Genomic DNA, 27,415 nt, shown 5'->3' on the forward strand with positions numbered 1-27,415 from the left:
GAGATAACCTGTTGCCAACTCGCTATCGACCACCAGACCTTAGGAGCAGGTCCAGTCAAGTGGAAGAATGTGGTTGAAGGTCGGTTGCTGGGTCAGCAGGTCGTCTGGAAGATTGTGATGTTGTTGCTAAGGGCGGCAAAGACTGGCTGAGCGATGAGGGCAGCCACGGCTAGGCATTTGAGGTGGCTTTTCGCCCAATGCAGCCCAGCAGAAGGGCTATGGATAAAGGTTGAGTGCGAAGACAGAAAACTGGCTTAGACTCCAGAGTAGGCTACGGCGTCTTCGGCGTAGCCCCTGCTGTCACGTTTAGATCAACGGTGGAAAGCAACGATGACAATATTCTTTTTCTGTGTACCGTAAAGGATATTGGTATTTCCCATCACATCAAAGTGCACCACACTTATATCTCAATTTATAAGGAGGCGCCTTTTTAATAAACGAATGTGTGTTATAATGCTAGACGTAGAAACTATGTTACACCTGAGATGTTTTATTTTGAATGAATCTAAATGTGTTCCTCAATTTTCGCTTCGTTCCGCTAGCACGCAGATGTTTGATGATGAAAAAATGACAAAAGGCTCCCTGGCAAGTTCCACTCTATTTCGTAATTTGTTTATGTGCATCATGCTGTTCCGCAGGCGAGTTTGAAGACCTGGCAGAGTTATGTGAGATATTAAACAGTAAGCTGGAAAGGGTTGGGCCTTGACGTAAATCAAGTTCTTCTACAGGAATGGAGTTTAATTCGTTGCTATCTCTCGACCTGGTTACTAAGTAATGACTCATCAAACAAAGTGCAATATTACTACTCCATGGGGAGCAGCATCTACACAGCGGTCTTTCGTTTAACAGCACAATGTTTAAGCGGCTTTTTGCTTCATATAAATGCCCGTCAAATGGAAAATTTACTTCGATACGTTAAATGTAAAATCAACGCTTCCAGGTAGTAAAGCGTCCTGCTCGTAAGGCTCATCGTTTGTGGCGAAATCAATAAAAGCTGCTAGCGCCAACGCCGAGCGCAAAATGAAAGAATATTCGCCAAACTTTTTTCCAAGATGTTCACAAGTCCAGTATTATTGCTGGATAAAAACTTTAAAGGTTAAAGAACTTTTGTTTTCGATGGCTGACGTATGAGACAACACTATTAGCATGAAACAAAAACTTACATATGAATAGGGGCGCATTCTGGGGGCGCTTAACGACGCCCTCGACGAAGAGCACTGAGTGGAGTGTGCAACAATATTGCACACAATACGAAAAGGCAGATTTGCTCTGGCACGGGTAACGGGCACGCGTTTAAACAACAGTCATGTCCATACCCGAATGTTTCACAGAATCGTATGCAGCTAAACCATATGCACATATCTTCTGTAGAATCCACAGGTCTGGCTCTCTTCTACTCAAATATTTCAATGTGGTTCATGTATGCGTGGGTGATTTTGGCAGTAATCTCACTTGGTTTTGATAAGAAAAAGATACGAAATTAAAGACAAAACAAAGGATACGCTACTCAGTACTTGTTATTCCGTTACTCTGTCGTATTATGTCGTATGTAGCCTGCCGAAATCGATAACCCCGTTAGCTGCTTCATTGCAATCATTGCGCGCTTCGATTATAATTAAACCGTCACTGTGGCTCCTCTGATTCCTTAACATGTTATAGGTTATATCGAAAGAAATGCAAACATTGGATCGCTGAATGGAAAAGCCGACTGTATAAACATACACCTTTTTCAAACGTTCTAAACAATATGCTGGAAATAATATGAGCTATCAGATCATTTTTCAAAATCCAGTTGTATTTTCGTCGTGAAGCACTTGAAGGACAAGGCAAATTTTGCGCTAGGATATTTCACCGGTCGTTAACCATTGCCGAACAGACTGTTGAAAACGCTCATCTAAACTTCTTTCTCGTACTTCTATTAAAGTATAACTTAGTTTTACCTTTTGTAAAGGGAGTTTAATAACTTCCCTCGAGTACGTTACTTTTACAATAATATTTTATCTTCAAATCAAACTTTGACTCATAAATCATAGAAGTTATTAAAGCCGTTTTCGAGCAGCAGCTCGAGTCGTGACCGACTAACGAGCATTTCTTAAGTTTTGGTTTACACTCACCTTGACATGTATAGGGAAAAGTCCACCGAGAATGATGTCGCCGGGAATGTGAGCCTTAAGGGCGTGTGCGCCCCCACCTGCGCCCCCCTGCGCCCCCCGGCCGGCCTCCCCCGACAGCAGCCCGGCCAGCAGGAGCAGCCGCACGCCCCATATCCCACTTCTATCCGCTCCACAGCCATAAAGTACGTCACCGACCATTCGCCACGCCGCTGACACCAGCGCCAGGATCATGCTTAGCGACATCACAGCTATACTTTGGCGGTCTGCTAACGCCATCGTAAAAAACGGCGTCGCCGCCGCCATGAGACTAGGCTGAAGGAACAAAGACGAATTCAACCTATTTGCCGGTAGCTGCGCCACTGATGACAAAATAGAGCTTATTCGTGATTCTCCAATAAACCGCGAAATTCCGTCGAGAATCAGCGCGATGTTTTCTTGAGCTAGCAGACGACGAGGGAAGTTTGTGCGCTGCATTCCGCAACAGTTCGCCTTCGCGCTATCGTTACAGGCTCTTCTTTCGCTTGTTTCATTGTTAGTGCTGCAAGCAGCTTTCTCAAAGCTGATGCAGCTGTTGGTGTTAAAGCACATGTCGACACCGCCTCGCACCGCGTCCACAATGTCGATTAATCGAGAATCCTTTTCGACAGTAATAACAGGAGAACGTTCTGCCAAAACTGGAGAACATAAACCTCTGATGTGCGGCGAAGGAAAGTAGTAAAAAGTGCCGTCGCCTTCTTGTGCTTCTTCCACTGTCACAGCACCGACGCAATCCGGCGTTGAACCCCAACGTTGTGGCGTCATCGCTGCTAACTCGGCTGATCCTTCTTCCGTGGTAATTTGTTTCGTTCTCTGCTCGCGCCTCCACCGTACCCCCCTGTGACAAGAACAAAAAAGAACAAAAAATAGGCGGTACTTCTTTAAAGTTGCACATGCGTTTCAGACTACGTTGGGGACGTACCTGTTGGCGCGCAACTGGCCACTTCTTATTTTTATTAAAACTGCTAGTAGCTATTTCATTCAATAAAAATATTCATATAGGTTAATAGTTTCTTCGCTGTACACCCTACTTTTTTTATATTTCCCTTTTGTACAAAATTTCTCTCAGGGCAAAGTAACACATCACTACTTAAGTACGCAATGATCCAACGCGTGTTTTATATTTGCGTCTTATCGTGTGTTATGTGCTCGTTGTTCCTACCTATTAGCATTTAAGTAGCGCGCCTACTACATTAGCTCCCACTAGTAATCGACGTACCGTCTGCTCTTAACTATATGCATCGCCTTCTGTCCATTCCGAGCTCTTACCTCAATTCTTCAACATAAATATGTTGCAGAATTGAAGGTTTCTACATGCATGTAGAATTCCTCTAGAACGTCTAGTGTTATAGAACGAGCCTTGTGTATTTAATAAACAAGATCATGGTTTATTTATTCTTGTTAGAACGTATTAAGCAGACACGTATGCGCGACGATAAGGCGCGATAGCTTAAGGACAATATATTTGTCAGCTAATCTTAGGGAGATGTTGTGGTCTAGGTTCGAACACGGGCAGAGACACACGGTTCGTTTCGTGCTCTGGGGAGTTGTCTGATCGAATGCTTAGCGGCAACACTGGGCGTACAACTCGAAACATGGAGGTTAAGTGTATAAAAAAACGGAATAAAGTGCCCTCGAGAGGTTTTACTGTACACATCGAAGTTTTCGGAAACTCGGCGTCACTCACATAGCTTAAATATGCTCTCATTGCATCGAGCACAGAAAATCAGATTACTTCAGCTGTCAAGGATATTTCGCAGATATCAATCTCTTATTGGTTCGGGTATAAAACTAGCAAAGTAATCGTAGGACTATTGTTGATAGTACTAATAGGACATTTATATACGTATATATATATAATGAGTTTTTCCACTTAACAGAACATGCAACATTTCAGTAAAGCTAAGACAGTAAATTATATAAATATCATATACTGGCCTTCACTTTCTACCAAAACAATCCTGCTATTAAACAACTGATTAATTTTCTTCACTCCAAATTTTCTTTTACTAGTTTAATTTGTTACTACCCGGAAAATATGATAATCCATCGCTGTGTAGCCGGAGAATAACACAGGTATGAAGAACCCTCTTGCAGAAGAGCTCTACTAATTTTTATCATAGTCGGCCTAGGGAAAGATAACTCTGTCTCGTCTACCAAACCTTTTCTGCTGGGTAGCCTCATTCACCTGCAGTAACTGGGTCCTATGACGATCCTTGTTTAAGCCTAGTGTTTTTCTCTACCATTTTGAATATAAAACACCCTTCCACTCTCACCAAACGCAGATCATTGTCCTCTTCAAATATAAATTTGGTCTGAATTGGAGCTTAAGCGTAGCTTCCAAAGCCACCCTTTTATACAGACGTGAAGACCGCTTCTCGTCACGTGTCTGAAAACCTGTCGATTGTGGTTGCGTGTTGCCTCGTTCCGGGGACAAACTATGTAGGATCAATAAGGACTGTGTTTCTTTGTTATTTCATTCATTTCATAAAACCCACAGTTTTCCAATAAGTATCATATATACAAAATGCCTGACAATGGTCATGTCTATTTTCACGCCCAGTCTGTAAGTTGTTTATCGGTCGCCTTCCTAAGTGCTTTCAATCGATCGTCATTGACCTCAAGCGGCTGGTCGGGACGAGGTGTATCCTCCAGCTCGCACAGCTGTCCTGTCAGCAGAGTCCTCGTTGTATACGGCGCAAATATTAGGTGTTGCTTCGACAGCTGTTTGACACGGGTAAAGGGCACAATAGGGTAGGTGTCAAAAATATATTTTTTTCACCCAAACTTTGGAGTCTGAACTCGACACAATGTTTCGATCATGGCTTAATAGCGATTTATGACGAATTCAGAGGTAAAGACCACTTAGTAAATAGCGATATACAAAATAATCAAGAGAGGTAGAGGGAAAAATGAATATTAAAAGTAAACGAAAACTACCCGTGTCTTGACCGTCCACTTGCGCTTCTTGCTCATTTTTAACAACAGTAATTCTTTTGGTTTTGTCAACATACCCGTAGACCACCAACATACTGAATTATATATATATATATATATATGCCTTTAAATTGCACTTATGATGTATTATCACGTATTCCTATGACACGCGCATATTTTTTTTGCATCTGTCTGGTGTATTCTACGCCAATCGTATTGATAACAGTTCGTAATACAAATATGTCAACTCGAGGTGTGTATGCTTGGCACAGCTGGGAACAAGATTACTTTGCGTATTAAAGTCTATAGAAACGTTTCTATATAGTGTGAGCCCAGTATTTTACTGGGTCGGCAGCTTGACGTCTAATGCGTTCTTATCAAGTTCACTAGGAAAACAAAAAAAAAAACATACAAATCGTGACAGCTGTGTTTTACATCTTCAAAGCTTCGGACTTGGATCCTTTTCTTATGTAAGCAATTAATTCATTCAACAAATAGTACTTACCGTCTCGACGTTATTATTGCCGTTCAAAAGGCGTCCCGATCAGGCGGCTCTTGCCTTCCTAGGCCGCGAGTCACTGAACGACGGCGATGACCATGTTCGACGTCGTTGACCGTCCGTTCCGTTTGTTTTGCGCCGCTTTGACCTTTCCGCCACTTTCTGCAGTTCTCCTCCACGATTATTGTGACTGATAATTACTAACACTAGTAAAATCTGACCTCAAGCCGACCGATAGACCTTGTCAACTCGAAAGTAAACCCCTGTGGTGACCCTTTCGACATGAATGAAAAAATAGGGTACGCGCGCCACTTACTCCTTTTACAGACTGCCGTGGCGCCGTACTTACCGAATGCTAGTAATTTCGTAATCTTTTAGGAGGAATTCCGTATTGTCTATGCGGTTTACATTACATCTTAGCTGTTGTTTATATTTGGCATTTTTCGATAAGTGGCTAACTCCCGTACTGCTCGTCCATATTGTGGTTATCGGCTTTCGTCCCCTCATTCAGTTCTGCCTTTTCATCATCTCTATGTCTTCGTTTGTTGTTATTTTTATTGTCGCCGTTGCGGTTTATGTCGCCCTAACTATTTCGACCGTTCATTTTTACATTCGTCAACTTTTTGTGCTCTTTATTTTTTTTAGATGCCGGGTCAAGGGTAATAGTTGTATGACAAGTGACCTCTGTCAGTATCGTAGTGGTGTTCACTGATGACTGCTGCCGTGGTGTCGGACGCATAGACATAGCGACATTTCTTTTCTTGGCAAAAAAGCTAGGGAATAATGAGGCCAGCTGGTAACAGTGACGGCGGCACCCTGCGGCGTGGCCCTTCGGGCGTCATACGATGGCGACGGGGATCTTCTTCTTCGAAATATTCAACAAATATTGAATATGTTTGGCGCCTTTGTTATATGCCGGCCAGCTGTCGTTTCGGATTGTGGCGGCCAACTTCGATTCACTACAATTTGATGTAAGTTCTGATGGTCGTTGGCAGCGGCGACAATCGTCGTTACTATTGCGGTAGGGGAAGGGGGCTGCAGCTGTTGGTACAAGGCCCGTACACCGCCTCTCATTTGCCCCACTGGAGGCCCTCCTTCGAACAGGGGCCACGCCGCACAGCCGCCTACGCCTCAGGCCTATGCCTTCGGTCACGCCAAATGGCATCCGCTCATCTTCGCCTGAAATTTGAGAAAATATTACAGTACGTTAGCTACTATAATGGCAGCAGGTAGGTCACATAAAAGTTGTGGCTCTCAAGAGCTACATGTAAACAGAATGTGTGGCATTATACAGCCTGTTTCGATTCATATGTAACAAGTAAATTTATATGGCGCCGGTGATATCGACCGAGTGGCAAAGGCCACTGTGAGTATCGTCATTGACACGTAGTCTTTCAGTTAAAAGACTCTGCCCATTATTGAAAAACAGTGCAATCGCAACGTACTATTGGATAACAAAATATAGGTTCTGTTCGATGAAATAGTTCATCGATATCAACAAAGCCAGACAGGGATTGTTTCGTAGCGGCTGTGAGTAGTCACTGTTGTGATCTTTTTTTGTAGAAGAACAATTTTTCTCTTGCTCTTATGATTTATCTCTAGTTCAACTGCAGATCTATATATGTAATTATTTTCTAATAGTAAGTCAACCTCTTAAAAGTCTAAATCTACATTTGTCAGCTTCGTGCTTAATACAAATGGCAATTACCAAATAGATAGGTAATGTCTCCAGGTCGCACTGCACATTAGCAACGTATTTTCGCTCAATGGCGGTTGCACACCTTTTAGTCAGATTCGCTTGGCAGTCATTCGGCCACCGTCTGAAGGGGACATGTTTAATGTTCGCTTTACTCAGTAACGTCCGGCTTTCAAGTCCTGCACTTAACGTAATAGTGCAGAACCGGAGGGTGTCTACGTTCAGCACGATGTGTGAGCGCAGGGTTTTCGCCGACGTTGGACACAAGTGTTCGGAAGCGCCTAACGTCGTGAGGTTTAAGGGAAATCGCACAGGAATGGGACAGGGAAAGCATAGAGGCAACACGAAAGAAAGCATCTCAATCCCGGAGCCGCGTAGGCGACGGCGGCCAAGTAGAAGGAAAGGTCCGCCGGCCAGAGATGGAGCCCAATCCCGGCCTTATACGATCGCATCCAAAGTACTTCTCTTCTACCCAGAATTTGCCGGGTGTTCAACGTGCGACTTCTGCAGGATAAAAGCGTAGCAGACAAGGCTAGTTCCACTGGCCGTAAGTGGAAGCAGAAACTCGAGATCCTCCAGGTAAACACTCCGAGGAAGGCTCTCTCCACTGGGCGCTTTATCAGCTAAAGGCAGAGACGCGTCTTCGCATTTTTCGTGTCTGCCGCTTCGTCTAACGGCAACAGCAGTCGACAGCCGGTGTTTTGGTTTGCCTTAGCTAGTTACCGGCTAAACGGCCAGCTATCTTGTCACTAGGAAATTCCACAGAGTCGGTTACCTAAAATGGGTCGTCTATTGTTCAACACCGATTACACACCGGCCCATAGCGGCCCATGGCAGAAGAGCTAATGCTCCATTGACGTTGTCCGATCTTCTGTTCGGTAAGGCAGAGAGACATACCGACAGAGAGATAGAAAGAGACTCAGAGCGAAAACACGGCAGGGTGACTAGTTGAGTCGCCTGCCGCTAGTTCGGTCGATGAATGTATGTGGGTGAACGGGAGCCAACAGTAAAGTGCAAGTTTGCTAGGGCAGCGAAGTTGGACCGGATAAATAATCCGAGCCAAAAGGATCCGCGGGGCGTGAGACGTCATCCAGAGTCTTCTGTGGCCGCGTAAGGCATGAGAAAAGATGACGAGGTTGGTATGTTTAGGAAAGTATAACGGTTTCGCAGGGCAAATGAGGATCTGTGGGGTAAGTGCGAATCAAAAAGGTTCACTGTCAGCGCCAAAGATGTGTCGTTTCTCTAGGTGGGAGAGCAACGAGGCCAGCGGGCAGATGAATCTTCCATGGATTGCTAGCCTGCCAGAGGCGGCAACGGACGCATCAAACAAATTCGGAAGATGTTGAAAAGCCGAAACGAAGCCTTTTCTATACGATGTTCGCTGGCTGCGGATCACGAGCGCCGTCACCGCCTAACCCTGGTTGTCGACATCAATAACGTCATAGCGATAGAGATGGTTTATCTATTCATTGTATGCAGTGCGTTCGTCGATGACCGCGAAAGCACTCACTGGCAAAGTTACGGCTTTGAGGCAGGTTACGTATTACGTAGGCAGTGCTCCGTGGCTTTGGGCAAACCGAAGTTCAACACGCACAATCGGTATTACAGCAGTCAATATAGAGCACCATATATTGGATATGTAGTTCCATGGCTGACGGTGTGTGTCTGCAATGTGTGTCTTTAAAGTTTATCAATCCGTCTTGCTATATCAGGCAAACTATAAACATGTCCACTTAGGCACAAAGCAAACCTTGTAAGTCCAGACGTCTGCGTGCAGCTACGCTAAACACAGTTACGCTGATGAAATATAAGGATGACGACGGTTTTAAGTCGCAGCGTACACAGACCGCTGTAATGCTATACGGGATGAAAAAAAAAAAAGAGAAAAAACAACGTACACATTGAAGCTTCTTGTTTTACACGGATGTTATTGTTCTACACATCTTGCACTAAAACCAGCATAGTATAAGGTGCCTGCAAAACTGCGCCATCATAGCCCCATTGCGAGCCAGGAAAGGCCACACCTCTATCAGGTTTAAAACCCAATGGAAAGCGCTAGACGAAATGGAGATTGTGTGGAATGAAGATGTTGGCTTACGTCCAAGAGTGTATATTCTCGTGCGTCTATTGGTGTTCCATTGTAATTTCGTTAGTAGATATTACGGTAAGCTTTGTGTGTCTGTGCTGTCGTTACGACAGTTGGTAGCCAGGTAGACACTTCGGTAGTCGGGTAAACCATATGCAAACGGCGGCAGACGCCAAAATCCTATCTAGCCAATTCGGTTTGAATACACAGTAGTCATTTTTCTTAAAAGCAATACTTTTATGATGACATGGATATGTGTAGTCAGTCGGATGGGGTACGGGTGGTCATACTAAAAGATCAAAAATGCCCAGAACACTCTCATAGACAAATAGAGAATTTGTCAAATCAAACGTCGATAGTTTCGACCTCTGGTTATTGTATTTGAAATTGTCGTCGCCAAACGAACGAGCTCAGCACCAGTCGCTATAAAGTCTACGTAGTTATATGTATTTAAATCTAAATTTATCAGCGCGATCGTTTACAAATGTACGAGCATCTATTGTTGTCATTGTTCAATTTGCTTCTGTATCAAGGATCTATACACTTCTACGATCTCTCCCGCTTCCGAGATCCGGCGAAAGAACATAACGTTGATTGCGCAATCTTTCGCCGCCGTAAGTAATAATTAGATACAGCTGTTACGGTGGAGCCTAACAGATAGGTGCGCTGGGTTGCACTCCGTCTTGGAAAGACCCGTTTTTGGTATGTCTTCAAATAGGCCACGCCTTAAGGTCATTGACATAGTTTTTTGACCTTGACCGTCGATCGTTTATGATCCCGGAGGTCGGGAACTGACCAAAGTGTAGCGTGGCTATTACCGTCTAACGGAGTCTGCTAGATAAAGCACGTTTACCGCAGGTCCTTACTCACAACACGGCTTGCGCGGTCTGTCAGAGAGATCGACGATTTCTTTTTGTCGTCTGCCCCTGGCCATCTAAGGCCACCTTACTGATTAGCCCGTAAACTCCTCCTGAAACAGAATGCTCAAAACATTTATGACGAACGTGGAAAAGCAGCTACGTCTCTTCGTTAGGATCGTTATGTTTCACGGCCGTTCTTGGACCGTCTATGCTGCGAGAAATGCAGTGGTGATCGAAAAAAATTGGCATCAGATAGTGAAGTGACAGGCTCCTATTGCCCCGATAATATCAGCACAAACTTATATTGCTTGTGCTAATATCTGTGAGGCCCGCCGTCCGACTTAATAGCTCTGCTGATAGAAACGATGCTCATACGAACTAATCCCTGGCCCGTTCACTTCTATCGCGAACAAATCGACTGTCTTTCGCTAGAGCAGATAGATAGAGAGTAGATCAAGTAAGTTATGTATGTCGTATCTACAGATCTATTTTGGGGATTTTAGATAACTAACTTACACATTGTATTGTGCCCGAAATATAACGCTACTCTTACGTAGTGCAGAGATGCGGGGTCTCATATATCTGATTATGAACTTCCAGGTCGTAACATGGATAACCGCTTCATAATCAATAGAACCTTCAATGAAAAGCATATATGTTCAAGCGGTCCCTGCGATATGAGGTCGTTTGATACCCCGTTTTGGAATACGCTTGGTAGGGTATTCGTTGGAAGTGTCAGCCGTGGAGACGGCGAAAAATCGGCACAAATTTTTGCCGTCAATTGTGTATCAAGCGCGAGGTATACTAAACTCATTCGATTGCCAACCAAAATCCTAACATATAGTTAATAGCTAATGTATATGTAGAGTGAAGCCTTGCAAATATATCCGGCTGCAACGAACCAACATTCGAAAATCGATGCTTCTACGAAGGTAGCCACTTCCCTCATTGCATGCTAATGGCGACGCGAGTGAGGTGCTTCTTTTTTACAACTATGTAAATAATTATTGAAGACATGTATTGTTATTTATTGCTAGGATACTGCTAGCAAGGAGAGTACCTCACTATGTGTCATCGTCGACAGGAAATGTCCCTGCGAATCCTCAAATTGCTCAAGGCGGACCGATAGTATTTCGACAAAAGAAAAGTCTGCCCAATCATAGATGACAACCACAACTTGTGCTAGCATCGCGAGTGAGATAATAGGGTACATTAGGTATAAAATTAATAAAGATAAGATATGATCGAAACGCATCAAGTCAATAAAAAGTTGTAATATCAGTTTTTACTGCTTATCTTATGTTACCTAATAACGGGACTGTAGAGTTCCGCTACTAACAGGCTTTCGATATTTTTGCCGATATGAAAGCCTCACTGAGTAAAGATAAAAAGAAACAGATATTTCCTCGTATCAGTAGGGATTTGAACGTTTGAAGCTTCAAGTTGCGTTCGTTCTGCATGATGAAATGCCAGTGAGTAGTGCGTACATCGACTCTTCAGTCTATAGATAACAAGTACAGGCAGATGCGACGTGCTACATATAGCGAAGAACATCTGGCAGGATAAACGACGGAAAAGTAAGCGGCTGCATACGCCCAGGCTGTCGATGAACAAATGCACCTGATCAAAAACTAGAGCAAGCGTTACTTGCCTGGCTACAATATCATCACGTAACGAAACGAACAAGGTCGCGTTATTTGAAAGTTCCGGTGGGGCAAACACGACGCTGGAGACGTAACAAAGGAGAACAGCAGACTTCACAACGGTGCATTGGTTTTTAATGTACTTATAAGTTTTTTATGTTAATTAGCTCAAGGTAGAATATTCATGGTAAAACCTGTTTGAATCACTATCATAAGGAGACATCGCTAATGGCCTTCAGTTTCGAAATGTAGTATCGAATACGACCGATCTCTAATGCTCTTCTATTAAGTCAGATTTCCAATTCAATAAACGCCAAATGGCGTTTGCGCTTCAAGTGGCTCGAATAAGAAAAGTGATTTACGAAGAGTGGAAATTGCTATAGAATTTAATATTTTTGCTATTTAGAGGCTAACTGGCCGGTACAACTGTGCCTTTATTCAAGGCGTTAGCCTTATTTAAATACATCAACGTGTCAAGCAACGATAGTTTTATTTAAAATTAATTTGCGCTAAAGGTCATCTGACCCTTTGTCTCAGGGCTGAAGTTTTACAGGAGAAGGCCAACGCATTTAGCATTGTTCGAGCAGACCAAGCAGACAACCTGCATGGTAGAGATGAATTCTGAGAGCATTTTAAAGGCTATCTGAAGGGCAATCAAACTAGGAGAGGAAACGATCCACAGTGACTACTTCGAATTCGGTTTTGGTCCTATGCTAGAAACGAAAACTGCTAGTGTAAGGCTCTTCTGATTAAACATTTGATGAAATTTTGATTTTCGACTCAGAGGGGGTTCCTACCATCTGGACTTGTAGAACCGACATGTGTCGACCTCATTTGTCACTGTGGATAATGTCCGCTATAGCACACAGTCATAGAAGAAAAATATAGATATATATATATATAGATAGCCAAAATTCCACTCTCGGGTACCTTAAAATGGTCGCGCGTTAGAGCAGAAAGGGAGTAAAGGAACTCCGCGAGCTCGCTTGTTACTGTTGCTATACTCTAGAAACAGATATGATCGTTGTGATACTTTCAAAGCAACTTAAACTTCCTGAATTTGAAAACATATCTCTGTCATAATTCACTAAAAGTGAAATCGACTGTGGTCATTTAGGTCCAGTTTGCTAACATAAAATTTTCGTCAGGGGTCATCAGTTTGTTTTGGTCTAATAGTTCTTATTTCGCGTATTATCTTTTACTCGTTCACACTATTGATTTCGTAGTATTCATTTGGGTTTTTCGAGGTAGAGTACGAATAAATTGTATGGATCTGGTGATGTGATGCCATTCGGGGCCGTTTTCAGAGCCATCTGATTCTCGCAAATCATCAGTAACGAAGCCGCTCACATATAAGTTAGCTTTATCTCAAACGCTACCAAACCTTCTCCTCGTACAATGAACGTTAACTCAGTGCCATGTTTGTTAAACGAACTTACGATGGGGGCTTGCGAGAATCGTTTGGTTCCAGTGCAGGTATAGTACAAATGAGAACCTACAGCTTATGTACAGAAGAAATGAAGCAGGTGGATAGTCAGTTAACAAGTAGGACTACTTCTATTTTCAGTGAAAATTGTTATTGCTGTCGCATCGAGCTACGGGAACTCCGATAACTAACTTGTTCAGCAACAACGAGACCTGGTAGATCGTAGCCACGGGATTACTAGCTCAGAAGTAGCCTACGCAAAAATAGGCTTCACGTCACAACCGTATTCGTGTATACAGGAACGACAGTTCATTGTTAAAATGATTACTCGAGATCGGTTTTTGCTTGCTTTACGTTGCCATGTCTCTGCGAGAGCACCTGGGTTGACTGGTGACGACAAGAAGCGCGGAAAACGTGGGTGAAATGTTTGTGCAGGTCAAATACAAACCATATAATTACTAAGCATCTGCTTTGTATTCTTGATACTAGCTAGTTTTTTTCAAGTAGAATTCAGATGGAATTCTAAATTACTCTAAACTGTCTGAAAGACAAAGCGCCAGTGGCACGATACTAGATTTTTATCAGTTCTACTTCAGCTATCTCTGCATAAGCGAGGACATCGCCGTGGATATATATTGATAGTATTGCTATTCGAATTAACTAGGGGTGGAACAACACGAACGCTTCGCGAAGAGCTTAGCTTCACGCAATCGCCGATAGTGGCTGGTGACTTGAGTTAAATTCGAATTGATTGAAAAGATCTTCTTAGCGCCAAAGATTTTCACACGTAGTCTCAAGAAAGTGCATGGTCGTTGATCCTTTACATGTTACAGTAGCAGTTACCCGGTTCGCAGAAAGGCCAACGCTCGGTGCTAGCAATGTTCATGCTCCAACCCGACGAAGTGATGATATCATCCATGGTATTTTAATTTTGCATGATACCTAAAAATCGGCGCTTGTTACCTGTTGGTTTTTAAGGTATAGTGTCTCGGAAAAAGCCTTCCGCGTCCTATTTGATTTTATGGAAGAGCACTTATATAATTAAAATGTACAAATTCGATTACTTTATTTCAGCGCTATGAGAGTTCAAGTAACATCTACGGAAAAGTCTCGCATGTCATATAGCTTCTTGTTCAGAGGTATACACTTCCAGGACCTTCTAACTGCTGACCATATTTTAGCACTCTGCTTCGACCATAAGATAGACGTAGGAAAATGAAGTATCTCTAAACGGATCTGAGTAAACCCCCAGAATTCGGGAACCTTTCAATGAAAGCAGATTCGTACCATCAGTACAGCTAGGTAAAATTTCGATCGCACAAAGCTGTCAACTAAATTAAATGACATTTTCTTTCCGCCATCGAAAAGGCCAGACAAAGCCTTGGCTAGTGAAAGCAAAACAGAGGGTCATATCATGATGGCGCACCTCTCAACTGTGGAACTGAAGTAGCAAGTTGGAAATCTAAAGAGGACTATTAGACTGACTCAACCAGTTAGACTGACTGATGACATAGGTCTATCTTCCGAAAATATTTGAAAACACCTACAAAACAAACAGACGTCTAACAACACTTACCGTTTACCCAGAAGAAGTGAGCACTCTTCGATTACTTAGGAAGCGTAGCGTGAGAGGCATGGCGTAAAAGAAAGAAGAACAGCCGGTGCTATGATTTTTATTTTTGCAAACTTTATGAGTGAGTCATATATAAGGCAATCTAGGACCATATAAACTGCTAATCGATGATCCCAGGTGAACAGTTTGCTTCTAGAGTTAAGTTTTCTACAATTCTTTAGAAACCCAGGACCATTGGGTATCTGGCATCATTGAAAAAAGGTGCGTTGATGTTATCTATCATAGTTTCCAATCTACCTTTTGAATCTGCCACACATCATTAATTCATAAACGTGTTACCACTGTACGGATTACATCGAAGCCAACTGATTAGAAACAAAACCTTCCCGTAAAATAACACATTCTATATTGAATGAACGAATCGCAGTCATACGAGGAAAAGGTCTGTGGGTGTAGCTTTTTAAATTCACACGGATGACACTAAGATACACTTAATGTTTCTGCTTTCTGTCCAAAAATGTAAGCCTTAGTTGGCTCTCTCTATGTAGAAACGTCTTACCCTTTATATTGGCCAAGGAAACAGGAAGCGCAACTACGAATTTAGAATAGACTTCAACTGTAAAAAGTGACTTCGAAGTAAAGATGACTTCGGAGTCCATTTATTTTGACCATATTGTCGAAATAATTGCGCCAGCGTACCGTGAAGCGGACTCGACTCGAAGAAGCTTTAAGGCCAAACAGTCGAAATACATATACATGTAGATTTTTGATGCTCGTGTTCACTTCACCTACTATTACATTATGTTAAGCCCTATCTAGAGCACGTAGGATTATTGACAGCTCGAAAAGTCCGTACATGTATTGAATTAACTGATAATTATCTAGCTTTTCGTTAAACAGATACTAATTAGTATAAAAAGATAGCTTGAAATATTTTCCCAATTAAATAAGTTGCTACTGCGGCAGATACCCTTTGTCGCCTGTCAAACGACGCGCCGCCAGACGGCGCAGCAGCAGCAGCAGCAGCAGCAGCAGTAGCTGTAGTAGTAGTAGTAGTAGTAGTATGAAACGCATTGTCACAGTGGGGACATGATCCATGAATGTCCGACCTGGGGACCACGAGGACGATTCTGACGGTCTATTTATCAAACGGTTCTAATCAGGCACAAAGGCTATCTCATCGCCTGGCAGCCCACGCTATCAAATAACCCACTGTCACAGTCCAGTGACCGTTCGTATGGTACAACAATATACAGTAGGTGGACGTCCGCCCACCATCTTTAATCTGAGATATTAAAACAGAAACCCTGACCTTATTGGATGGCACCTCTTTTGGGCATCGGCGTCTCACACCGAGTCAATAGTCCTTCTAGGCTAACGTAACCATCTTAGAAATAGACTGAGGTCCTCTTGCGGAACTCAGATACTGGTAGGGATGCATACTTCGAGTTGTCAACTATCTTGGTGTTGTCACTTAACAATAAGCATATCCGTTTTTGAACGAACGCCAATAGTTACTATGCAGTTGGCTTGGTGTATGTACGTCATTAACAGAAGTACGTAATCAGCAGTGTAATGCAAAACAATGTGACACGTGGCCTGAGGTGATTACGGTTCAAGACAATTGTCTTTCTATATTTTAAGCGACTGTCATATTTGTACGTCAAAGGATTAGGTATAGGCAGAGAGAGTGAGGTACGTAGAGAAGTGTTTTACCTTCTTTTTATAAAGAGCTCTGGTCCAATTGGCTCTGAAGGCCAATGAGTCATATATGAGCAGAACAAACGCCAGCTTTAAGTGACAGCCACAAGACACATACATGAAGTATGTGAAGCAATATTTTTAAGATCAAAGAATAGTGAACATATATGTTAGTAGCCATTTTCGACCCAGGCTATATCAGTACTGGATGACACTGAACCTGCACTGTCGTTTATAACTCGTGACGCTTTTGGCTCTAGTCCATCCCGGTCGTAAGGTGTGCCGTCGTCATCATCGAGGATGCGCACTCCAATCCAATTTCCCGCTCTGCGCTGGGATTGTCAACGGTAGTAAAGTTTGTTAACGCCGTGGCCGCACAGAGTTATTAATGGATGAAATTCTCTGGCGAGCTCGCGCGGCTATGAACGCATGCTTGGAAAGCTCGATGTTGTTAGGCCGTGTAGAAGTTGCAAAGTGTCTGTGTTCCCTTGTGGCAGGTTCAGGTGTGATTGCAGGTGTCAGACGAAGCGGAAGGTCACGCACGATCTAAGCAGCCGGAACTACCAACCCATCAGTGGGTAAATAATGTAAACCGGCAGATTAGCTGGGCTGAATATCTGCTACTAACAGCGTCTGACGAGTATCTACCGCTGTTCTGATCCACTGCGCTTGTCTACTGCTGCGTCGCACGTAAGCGACAATAAAATCACTGTCTGTGAACTTATCAGCGCGTTTGGCTAGGGATATGCTGTTGCAGTAGAATGAAGTTCAAATGATCTTCTTGCTTTACCATGTAGCAAATGACTAGATAGAGATCTATACACAACGTCTATCGCTTCTTTCGCTAGCTGTTAAACTCTGTTGTCTCATCTAAAGACGAAGACGTCAGGCGGTACAAATCGATGGCCCAGAAGACAATTAATAGATCGAAATCGTTGCTACACTGATCTTTTAACCGTCTGCGGCTATAAACAACAGTAGTACTCAAGTAACGACTCGATAGGAGCTCGATAGTAATTTGCTTGAGCATTTCGTTCGTTTGATATACCTATATTAATACTATTCTCCTGCCATGGCGTTCTCCGTGCTATAGGGGGTTCTGCTCTTTCCTCCGTGAAACGCATATTACCAATGCTACTCGCTATTATATGAATCTATAATCATCCAATGGCTCAGTCGACATTTCAATGCTCACATATGATCCAATGAGCGTACCACCAGTCAGAGACAAGCCTGGGCTCTCGCAGGAAATCTAGATAGATCATCCCTTTTTAGCATTAGGTCTAAAAGGTATTTGATTGTGAAAATCATTAAAGCGTTCGTCTGTGGGAACCTCAGCGCAAGCGACGAAATTTTACCTATGCTATAGTACTTATAGCGAAACTTACATATTACGTTGTTTCACCCATCTGAACGTTGTCTATTAGATCACGCAAAGCCAAACTCACATCCTACTATCCACATATTTAAATTGTGCTCTCAACTATTATTGCTACGAATAGTGTTCTTATTGAAAACAACAATGTACAATAATAGAAGCGTTCACTGGTATCGTGCGACAGGCGTTCTCTAATACGCGAAACTTACTTCTGTGACCTATTCGAATCGTTCGCTTACTTCTTCGTAGCACTAGAAATACAGCGTCTATATCATGCGGCCGATTCTACAATGTCATACAAATATATATACGTGTGTATAAATAATTGTTGCTCTTATCTAAATAAATGATTTTTAGTCACGATAATCAGCGCTCCTGGCTACGCCTGTTCTGCAGAATAATTGTAGGAGTAAACCTTTATGACCACGTTCTTCTTTTTCCACATTGAAGTCGTGCGCACTTTTTGAACGGAAGGTCAAGGCAGTAGACGTGATGTCTTATTGAACACCAGTCGCCATTTATAGCTCGCTGTTTAAGGGTCTGACTGGGAGATCGCCAGTACTCGGGCTAACCTAATTGGCCTCAGCGTATAAACTTGCCCGTAGAGTGGCAATGGCCGACTCAGCAGAGCTGTCGGAATACTCGGAACACACGAAAATTGACATTACACTTTGAACATAGAAGAAACCAAGTGTCCAAAGGCTACAGGAGTAAGCAAGCCGGTAAGTCGCGAAACGTATTCCCTTGAATGAGCATAAACGGCGCTAGATATAGCGGAAACGCAAAGGGTTTGTATGGACGTTTGTGATGAAGCTCTAGAAATTGAGTCAATGGACCCGGTGGCGTTAGAAGAACATAGAGAATAAAGAGGAACGCGCGTTTCAGATAAGAGGTAGAGAATAGGGGTCAGATAGGAAAACGTAATGCATGATCAACTGACGAGCAAGGTCACCTCCTTGTACCTATACCCAATCTGAGCTAATATCCTCAACAGAGGAACTCACAAACAATTTAAGCTCTTGGGCAATAAATGGCTAAAACCAGTAATTTTTCTGACTCACATAAAATTTGATTGCTACAACACTCAACGGTTTTCAACGAAAATACAAGAGCGGTAGTTTATCCACATAGCAGGCTCTAACCGCCAATATACATATATACATTGACGGCTAAAAAATAAAAGTGGGCTCACAGGGTAATGACCAAATAACGTGCGGTTCGTTAATATGCACCTAAGAAAATTGAGATGATGCGATGCTCCGACGCTTTCAGGCTTCAGCTGCAAGCTTAGAACTCAGATTAGGATTTACTATTTCTCTCACCCTCGCTTAAATCCGTAACGATACCTATTAAGCCTAAAACACCATCCCATGGATTGGACTCTACCTACAATTGCAAAACTGCCTCTTTAAGTTCTAAAAAGAAATCTCAAACACTAAACGAATTAATAATAAAGTCATTCGTGCACTCGGTGACACTAGAAAATGCCCTTAAGGCCGGAAGAGACGCACACGTATGAATGAGCAGATCCTGATTCGATAGGACTCACCTGCCCAAGTCATTGCTGTAGCACTTTCCCAAATTTCAAGTGGTTTAAATCAAACTATTGACTAGCCGTATAAGCGTAAACGCTGCTGTTGTATTGATAGCGTATCGTTATACTTGCATAGAGCGTCTGTCACTTGTTCTTATTTTGTATTTTTTTTTGTATCGCAATTTTCGTTTACTCCTTTATCTAGGCATTAAGTTTAAATAATATCTAATTAAATAATAATAATAAAAAATTAGGCATTAATTAGGCGATATTATACGCAGTGCAATTTTAAGTTGGTTCCATATTCACTTGAACTGCAAGGGGCTGGCTCTGTAATAAGAACACAGAATTTACTTTGCAATAGTCTATAAATTTCGCTATAAATACTAAGAAAAACACTTCACGCAAAACGATCTACATGTACGGGACGTCTTAATGGATTTTTCATTCACGCATAGGCACTACTTTTTCCAGCATGACGGGTTTCTTCTGATTATGGGATATGCATAATGGTTGCACGTAATCATAACCACAATAGTAACAATTTCTTTATCTTATATATTTAAATGAGTAGAAAAAATCATATTTGTCTAAGAGATCAATAAACCCCTCATCGGTAACTGAAACCCACGCATATCTCGACGTCGCTTGACTTCATTCAGCTAAATAATAGTTACCAATCAGATATCTGTCGGGACGCACAAGCTTCTGTGGGTAGAGTCCGTTTCCGCACTCGCTCATTGATGACTGTGCTTGACAAGCACAGCCATTACCGTGTTGCATCGCCTATTAACGTGACCCCTGCAGTGTCGTTCACAGCATCACTGGCGTGAGTTATCGGACGCGTTGCTCATGGCCGAAGCCACGTGGGCATTATAGCTGACGTTTTTTCATTTACCATTTGCTCTCCTTTTTGTTACGATGGGAGAATTTAACTTCGAATAATAATCATATTAGATGGTAGAAAACATTTTGTCCTTTTTTTGTTTCAGTTTGGACATGTAAAAGTGATCCCGCTTCAATAGTGAATTCGAAATTCAGTGAGGATGTAACCTTTAAGTCTATAGCGTAACTTTTCCACTTAGCAATTCGCTTATGAGCAACGCTACTGTTAATACACCATGCCTATCTTAGGTTGTTTCGGCAGCTTTTTAGTTTTAATAAAAGACCCATAAGAGGTATCGGAAGTTCTGTGTTCCTACATGCCGGCTTACAAACTTAAAGTATTATACACTTATGACCCGACGAAAAAGAACCTTCAGTGATTATATATATATGCATATATTAACGTTACGCATTATTGGTAAACTACACGAATGTTTTAAATAGACTATTGTTTACTTTTCTAAAGATGTAGTCGTCAATAGCCTCTAGTTTTAAGATTTCTTAAAGTGGCCTAAAATACGTTTGATTTTGGTACTGCGTTAGTTGCTGAGGGTAAGAAATTTTAGGCAGTTTCTATAGCAGAGAATAGCGCATAAAGGCCAGGCAGCGTGGCTACTTCTCTTAACGAGACCTTAAATCCAGAGCGCTTCTCTAAAAAGATTCTACTTCGCTTGTTGTTTTCGCGCAGAACATTTAAAAGCTACTAAGAACGGGTAACTTTCGTCTGTTGTCCTGACTGTTTTGATACGGCAGTGATTCCCCGGTTCAGCTTAGTGAGTAACATATTTGCGCGCTAGGTTCGACTCCGTGACATATAAAGATAGTTCGTTTCGTGCCTAAAGGCAGCCTTATGATGGGCCGCCTAACGGCGATTTCCGATGTAAATTTTGAAACACAGAGGTGGCAGTTACCTGTCCTGTGTCGTGTGATGACGTGACGATGCTGCACGATTGTAGTTAATTGTCACTCTCGGAACGGTAAGCTATGAGGTAAGCCATAGGCTGAGTAAAGATTTTTTTAATTAAAGAGAAATTAATGGCTCTATGAGGATGTGAGAGGGCCAGCGAGGGTCACCCGATGCCATAAAAATATACGTTTATAATTTATTGTGCCGGCTTTTTACATGGATTGGATTTCTACACATGTTCTACTAGCTTTGAATCAGGAGTCGATATATTCTTGTACCTTTCATATTATCATGCGAACAAAGTAGTACACACTGTTTAGGTAGCATAGCAGAATATCTGATCTTGTGAAAACTCCTACATGAGCGAACAGCCTTTTCAGTTCTTCGTAGGTATCTCTAGTCTCACAATATCGCTGACGAATGTCAGTCAGATACGTTTGTATGAGCTGTCGCCTGAGAAAACCAGTACGAATTGCCACAGGTCATTATAAAGCGAAAATACGATACTTGTTTGACCGTTAGCGTTATTGACCGTATGGTTGTAAAATACGGCCTGGCTACAGTCTAAGGCCGACGTCTGCCTTGTTATAGCTGAAAGAGCTAAAACACTTTCCCCTGTCTATACAACAAACAATGGCGGTTACACTTAATGTGACACTTCCCTACACGACACGCGCTGACCCTTTACGTTGTCAGTCGATGATCATACTTCATTTGTGAAGCGCCGTAAAAGGAAAACTTTCAAAAAATCCAACGTATTCAAGAGCTCTGAATAAGTATTTGAGAAATCTTTTTGGTTCGATTGTGACGAAAAGTTGGCATGCAGAGGGAACTTCATTCATTCTTTGTTTTGTCAGACACTGTTGTATCCGAGTTTAATACATCTGGGAATCTCCTGAACGTAATAACCAGTTACGATTCGTTCGCAATGCCAATTGCCAATTAAAGACAATACAAAATCAAGGGGAAGGTCGAAAGCCTCCGTTCCCGCAAAATTGTTAACAGGCAGCTCTATTAGTCCATCGTAGCACGAAATGGTTTGAAGTAAACGTAGAACCATTTCGGGTCTGGGCGCCGATTGATATCAGTCAACACTGTAGGTTGTGGTTTAGGTTACGATGGTTGTACGACGAAACCAGACGTACAACATGAAAGAGAGAGCTATTTCTTCGTCCACATCATCGGGAATGCACCTGCACGTGCTGGATACGTTGCAGTTGATTTCGAACGGAAGAGGTAAATTTTCTGCCGTATTGGACTGTTTTCGCCGAGTTTCCGTAGAAGTAGATGACCAAATTTCGCACATCTGCGATTTTTCTTCAAAACAGAAAACAAACCAATATCTTGTCGCGACGGTGTGTACGCGAAGTCGTTATGGAATCTTTCCTTTTTTCGGCACAAGTTGGTCCTCACTGGCGGTAACGCTTCTAAAATCTTTGTTCGGCGGCAACTAGTTTGTACCTGTATTCCATCGTAATTAATGAAGTAGTCACGCTGGTGAATGTGCGTTTGACTCTTCCGTAAGTCGAAACGAGATTTACGGACCTGTCTACTTGTCTCATCTTTTGACGGCGTTCCATTATCTAATTCTATTACCACCAGGTATCTCTACGGAACACACTCTTGTTGTAACGACATAACGGTCTCCTTGTTTATCCCTCTTGCCTTTTTCCGCCCTTTCCTATACGACAAAAGTCTTGTACGTAGGTGCTCCCAGTCCGTATTTACCGATAGGTGCCCGCTCTATGTGTTAGGATAGGTACGTATTTGTCTGTGAGTATCACAAATGGCCTGCCAATCTTGGCTGACATCCAAGCTGCGATTTTTGTATCCAAAAATCGTCTTCCTCGAGTCGCTATCTCCAGCAGCGTGTACGACTAAATGAGCACCCATGAATCTTTTCGTCCGGCCTAACACCGTTTCACCGTAGCTGGCCCGATTCCACTGATTTTTTCCGTGCAAACCACCAAAATAGTTTATAATAGCTTCTCGTATTGGTTGAGTCTCGAAGTGACCAGGCTCAGATACCAACTTTAGAGGGGGGGAATCCGGCTAACCCACTTCATTCTCCGCGAACTTTAGCCCAGGCCATCACAGATCTGAAGTACCTCGAGTTTGTTGCTACGACTGTCTTTTGTGTGTTAGAAATGTAGCATACCCTTTGGTGAGCTCGCAGAAGATACCCTCACTCCCTCAGGCGCTATCAGCAACTCCGACGTCGCGAGCGTTGTTCCCGGCACAAGGCCTATCACTCCTTTAAGAACACATCTCCGACACTTACTTGCCGTCTGATCATAGACAGTTAGACGACTGCTAGAGATTCTTGCGCAACTCGACCTCGTTGAGCTTATTTGCCGCATATTGGCCTAGCTTTAGCAACTATATCACAAGCGGGTCGCTTGATCTGCCTAATTTTCTTTGCCATCTCTATTCGAAAATTGAGAAAAAGTAAAATTTGTACGTGACCGTTATTCCTTTGTGGTCGACAACATCATTCTTTTGTGATAAGGCGATTTCCTTCATGTTCATAATGTTTTAATACTGCTTATTTAAACGTGCGAAAAGTAACTCTGCGTTTGTTAGCATGTCGAGAGTGCGTGCTTGATCTTGTCGACCTTCGAATGGCCGTAAGCTGACAGGCTAACAAATGCTGATAAACCGGCAGGCTTTCAGCTAGAATAATTTCGAAAAAGTCGTGCCCACTGTACTCCGCCGCTTGTTCCAGTAGCTGCCTAGACATATTCGGAAAAGATGATGCACAAACGACACTACATATAGCAGCCTTTGTCATCAACACCCGGTCCGGTCATCGCTTTCAAACTCTATGGATAGAACAGCTAAAGGAGGACGATAGACGAGAGTGAAAGGCAAGGCGAAAGTAGGCGTCGAAAGAGTGTACGAACGTTTAACGGAGACAGGTAACTAGTACGACGTACTATATAATACGGTATCAATAGTTGCGTTAACGATGAACAAACAACAGGCAGCTAAGAATTTAGTGTGGCATTTAGTACTGAGCGTGAGGGATGACTCGCGAACGTAACTATTTGATGAACTCTCTTTTGGAGAACGATTCCTCTAAATCGGCTTAGACAAAACAGATCTGACTTGAATGCGTCACCGACAGTTATGTAGAAGAATCTTAGTATAGTATCCTTATCGAATCTGTCGTATTACTTTGTTAGAACGCTGCTTTTAGCGGATAGAACAAGTATTTTTGTTGCGTCGAAACAGTGGTTACCGCTGGTTGTGAGCTTTATGTGAAGCCTGCAGTTGGCGCGCTTCGTCGAAGACGATCGTCGCCAAACACAAGCGGCGGGCATGCGGCTATACAGAGAGGGAACTGCGTAGACTCGAACTATGATAAGTGGAACATAAGCGGTCTTTTTTGACACCAAGTGACTGTCTGTGGTATTTTTGGAGCCTGTTATTGTGCGTCGCAAGAACATGCTACACGCCTGTGGTGCCGTAAAGGCCGAGCCTTGGTAAAAGGTACGCTAAAATTGTTGGACGGCCTCTACTCAAACCTAAAATAGAGTGCCTTGAAAATAAAGTTAATTAGCATAAAAAAATCGCTTTGTTACACAAATGCTGCTCAGACCCATGGTAAAAATGTTCCCTATAACCAAGATGCCTTACTTGGATAAAACGATCCGAAGAGAGCTCTATCACGTTCAGACTGGAAATTTCGACTCGTAGTGACCGGCTTACGGCGGAAGAAGCCGATCAAATTGCTGCGGAAGTTGAGCAAGACCTATACGGGAGGGGTATCATAGAGGAACCAAACAGTAATGAATCATTTGAAAAAAGCTGGCTGCAGAAAACAAGCTCGAGACTTGGGTGCCACGTAAATAAAATTTGTTCGATTATATTTCCATCATCGAAAAATTACAGAAACGCGGCAAAATCGAGCTTTTGGTAAAACGAATGATAAAAAAAATTGATCACATACGACAATACTATGCAGATAAAAACATATGCGCCGTAATCTGTGGCAAAGCCCAAACCTGCGCCGAAGAAGGCAATGAATCGCGACCGACAGACTGTGGACGATAAGTTGGTGATGTCTGGTAAAGCGACTGATTCAGATTTCAACTGCCAATAAGGGCATTGAAAAAAATCAATTTTTAAGAAACTTCCATAATGATTTTGATTTAGTTTGAGTAAAAAAAAAAAAAAAAATACAAAGACAATTTATTACCACAATTTTTCGCCTGGAAGCTGCTATCAGCAAACTGTCAAGAAATCGTTGCTTGACGTGTTGCATATTTAGTTTAGTAGTATTGGTTGAAAATAGTTTGCTTCAACTAGGGCTTGAAACGGTCTCGAATCCCAAATATATGGGAGCTAGAACGACCTGATGGCGTCATCCTAACGCGTCGAACAATGTTAATGAATACGTATGTAGAGAGCTAATGGACGAACAGGTACAATATGATTCAAATCTCAATAATATAGATACCTTTACTTTTCTGGAAAATATCCAGTTTATGGCCAGATACTTACGATCCTACGCCAAGCGCGGCCAATAAGAATAGGCGTTAACCGTTTTTAGAATTACCTGTATTATTTAGTTAGGTTATAGCATAACTTTAACTTATTCCATTTACTGACTATTGAATTGAGTAGTTGTCGACTAGTTAGTACGTTACGTGATCGTACATGTTCTATTCTCACATTATCACCAGGGCATGTATGAAACATTTTTCATGCAAGGGCGAAATCGTTTTACTGCAAAATGGTAAGTTACTCCATTGTGGTATGAATTCCGCACAATGTTCGTCTGTCACGGTGCATAGTTATTCGAGAACGAGTGATTTCGGGCACCCCGGTCTTCAAGCCGCTGTAGACACAATGGCGGACCCTCTCAACAATAACTCCTTTTGAACAGCCGGAACAATGACCCCCCACAGATGAGAATCGGCTGTGGGCGAGCAGACGACTCCTTCAACGTTCGGCATTCAAAGTTGGTCCAGTGGAGGGCTGGAAGAGGAGTGACGCTAAAAGCATGTATTGTTATGGTAACATCCTTCAAAACATAAGAGAGACCGCTATTGGCAGTGGGACTACTCAAAGCGGAGTTGTTTCGTAAAGACACTCTGCTAAGCGAGTGAGCTCGTATAAAAAAAATCCAATAAAACATTGTAGCCCGATAAATTTTGTTACCTATATGGACATATTACATATTGACTGTCATAACTTCTACATATAATAGTCTCATATTGAACATCCTTAATTATTAACTGTTTCGCAGCAGAAGCCTTTGTCACTAAACGGCGCCGCTATTTAAGCACGTTAGCAGACGATTATTCGTTTAGTAAAAGCGGGTACATCATGTAATAAACAAATGGACGATGACCAAACAAGTCGGCTGCCTGTTCGATTATTTTGAGCATGTGAAGAGTAAATTTTAGCTAAGCCAATTCCTAGGATGCTAAGACTTCTATGATCCACGACGTTTGGTTAATACCTACTGTCTCGTATTATTTAAAGACCACTGAGGCTAAAAGCTTGCCTATCTGTGAGTTTCGCACCGTGACTATATTCGACTAGATGGCAGCTGCAAGGGCCATCCTATACACTCACATTTCCTTCCACTCGAAAACAGAAAACCCTGTATAGCGTTTCCTAAACAATCATGTCCTGGATGCTAGTAGAAGATTCCCGTCGACCTCTGCGGTGTTAGGGAAGTCTAAGGAATAGGCTAAGGACTGGGAAGGTTCCATGGGACTGTTCCCACATGAGGCGTTTACCGCCAGACGTTGTCGCTCGTTCTACACTGCTACCGACATGAGATCCTGCTATAGTACTACGTCCTGCGACATCGGACGTCCCCACAACATGTAGTTGTGTGACGACGGTGGTACATAAAGGCCCCAAGCAACAACAGTTGTTTTATTGACGCTTTTGTTGTTGTTGTTGTGGTCACCGTTGTTCGTTCTTCCTCTTGCTCCTATGCAAGCATCCAATAAGCATAACTGGGCATTCCTCCTTCCCTTATCTCAGTACAACTATGTGAGTGCAGGGACGATACGACATACTGAATGGGGTAAGCTCGGTTTAAGGTAAATTCGCCATTGAAATACCGGACCATTTATAATTCGCCCACTCTTAAGCCGTACGACGCCTACGCTTTCCAT

At 42.6% G+C, this 27,415-nt stretch overlaps 2 protein-coding genes across 7 annotated transcripts in view; one reads left to right on the top strand and one right to left on the bottom strand.

The window, feature by feature from the left end:
* Positions 1-27,415, bottom strand: part of mGluR (metabotropic Glutamate Receptor) — a 271,206-nt gene that overhangs the window by 69,012 nt on the left and 174,779 nt on the right. For 3 of the 5 annotated variants that reach the window (XR_015320567.1, XM_086979510.1, XM_022789810.2), the window contains exons 2-3: positions 5,593-6,765; positions 2,115-2,988 (exon numbers count right to left, since the gene is read on the bottom strand). Coding sequence is in view for 4 of the 5 variants with exons in the window: in XM_086979510.1 (XP_086835636.1) it covers positions 2,115-2,915 (801 nt within the window). In the remaining variant the exon portion in view is untranslated. Of the gene's footprint in view, positions 1-2,114; positions 2,989-4,769; positions 4,875-5,592; positions 6,766-23,433; positions 24,112-27,415 lie in introns of those variants that run through there. The other 2 variants (XM_086979508.1, XM_086979509.1) reach the window with 2 other exon arrangements.
* Positions 6,677-11,476, top strand: LOC147757947 (uncharacterized). 2 transcript variants are annotated; one of them, XM_086979511.1, is made up of 3 exons: positions 6,677-6,815; positions 10,829-11,027; positions 11,266-11,476. In XM_086979511.1, exons 1-3 carry the CDS (start codon positions 6,806-6,808, stop codon positions 11,393-11,395), a joined length of 339 nt encoding a protein of 112 aa, XP_086835637.1. In that variant the 5' UTR covers positions 6,677-6,805; the 3' UTR covers positions 11,396-11,476. The 2 variants fall into 2 exon arrangements, 1 of the variants encoding a protein (XP_086835637.1); XR_015320568.1 differs by lacking the exon at positions 6,677-6,815 and adding an exon at positions 10,331-10,685 and having other exon boundaries at positions 10,829-11,476.

The sequence above is a fragment of the Varroa destructor genome, unplaced genomic scaffold (assembly GCF_002443255.2).
Source record: "Varroa destructor unplaced genomic scaffold, Vdes_3.0 BEIS01000002.1, whole genome shotgun sequence".
Taxonomy (NCBI): Eukaryota; Metazoa; Arthropoda; class Arachnida; order Mesostigmata; family Varroidae; genus Varroa; species Varroa destructor.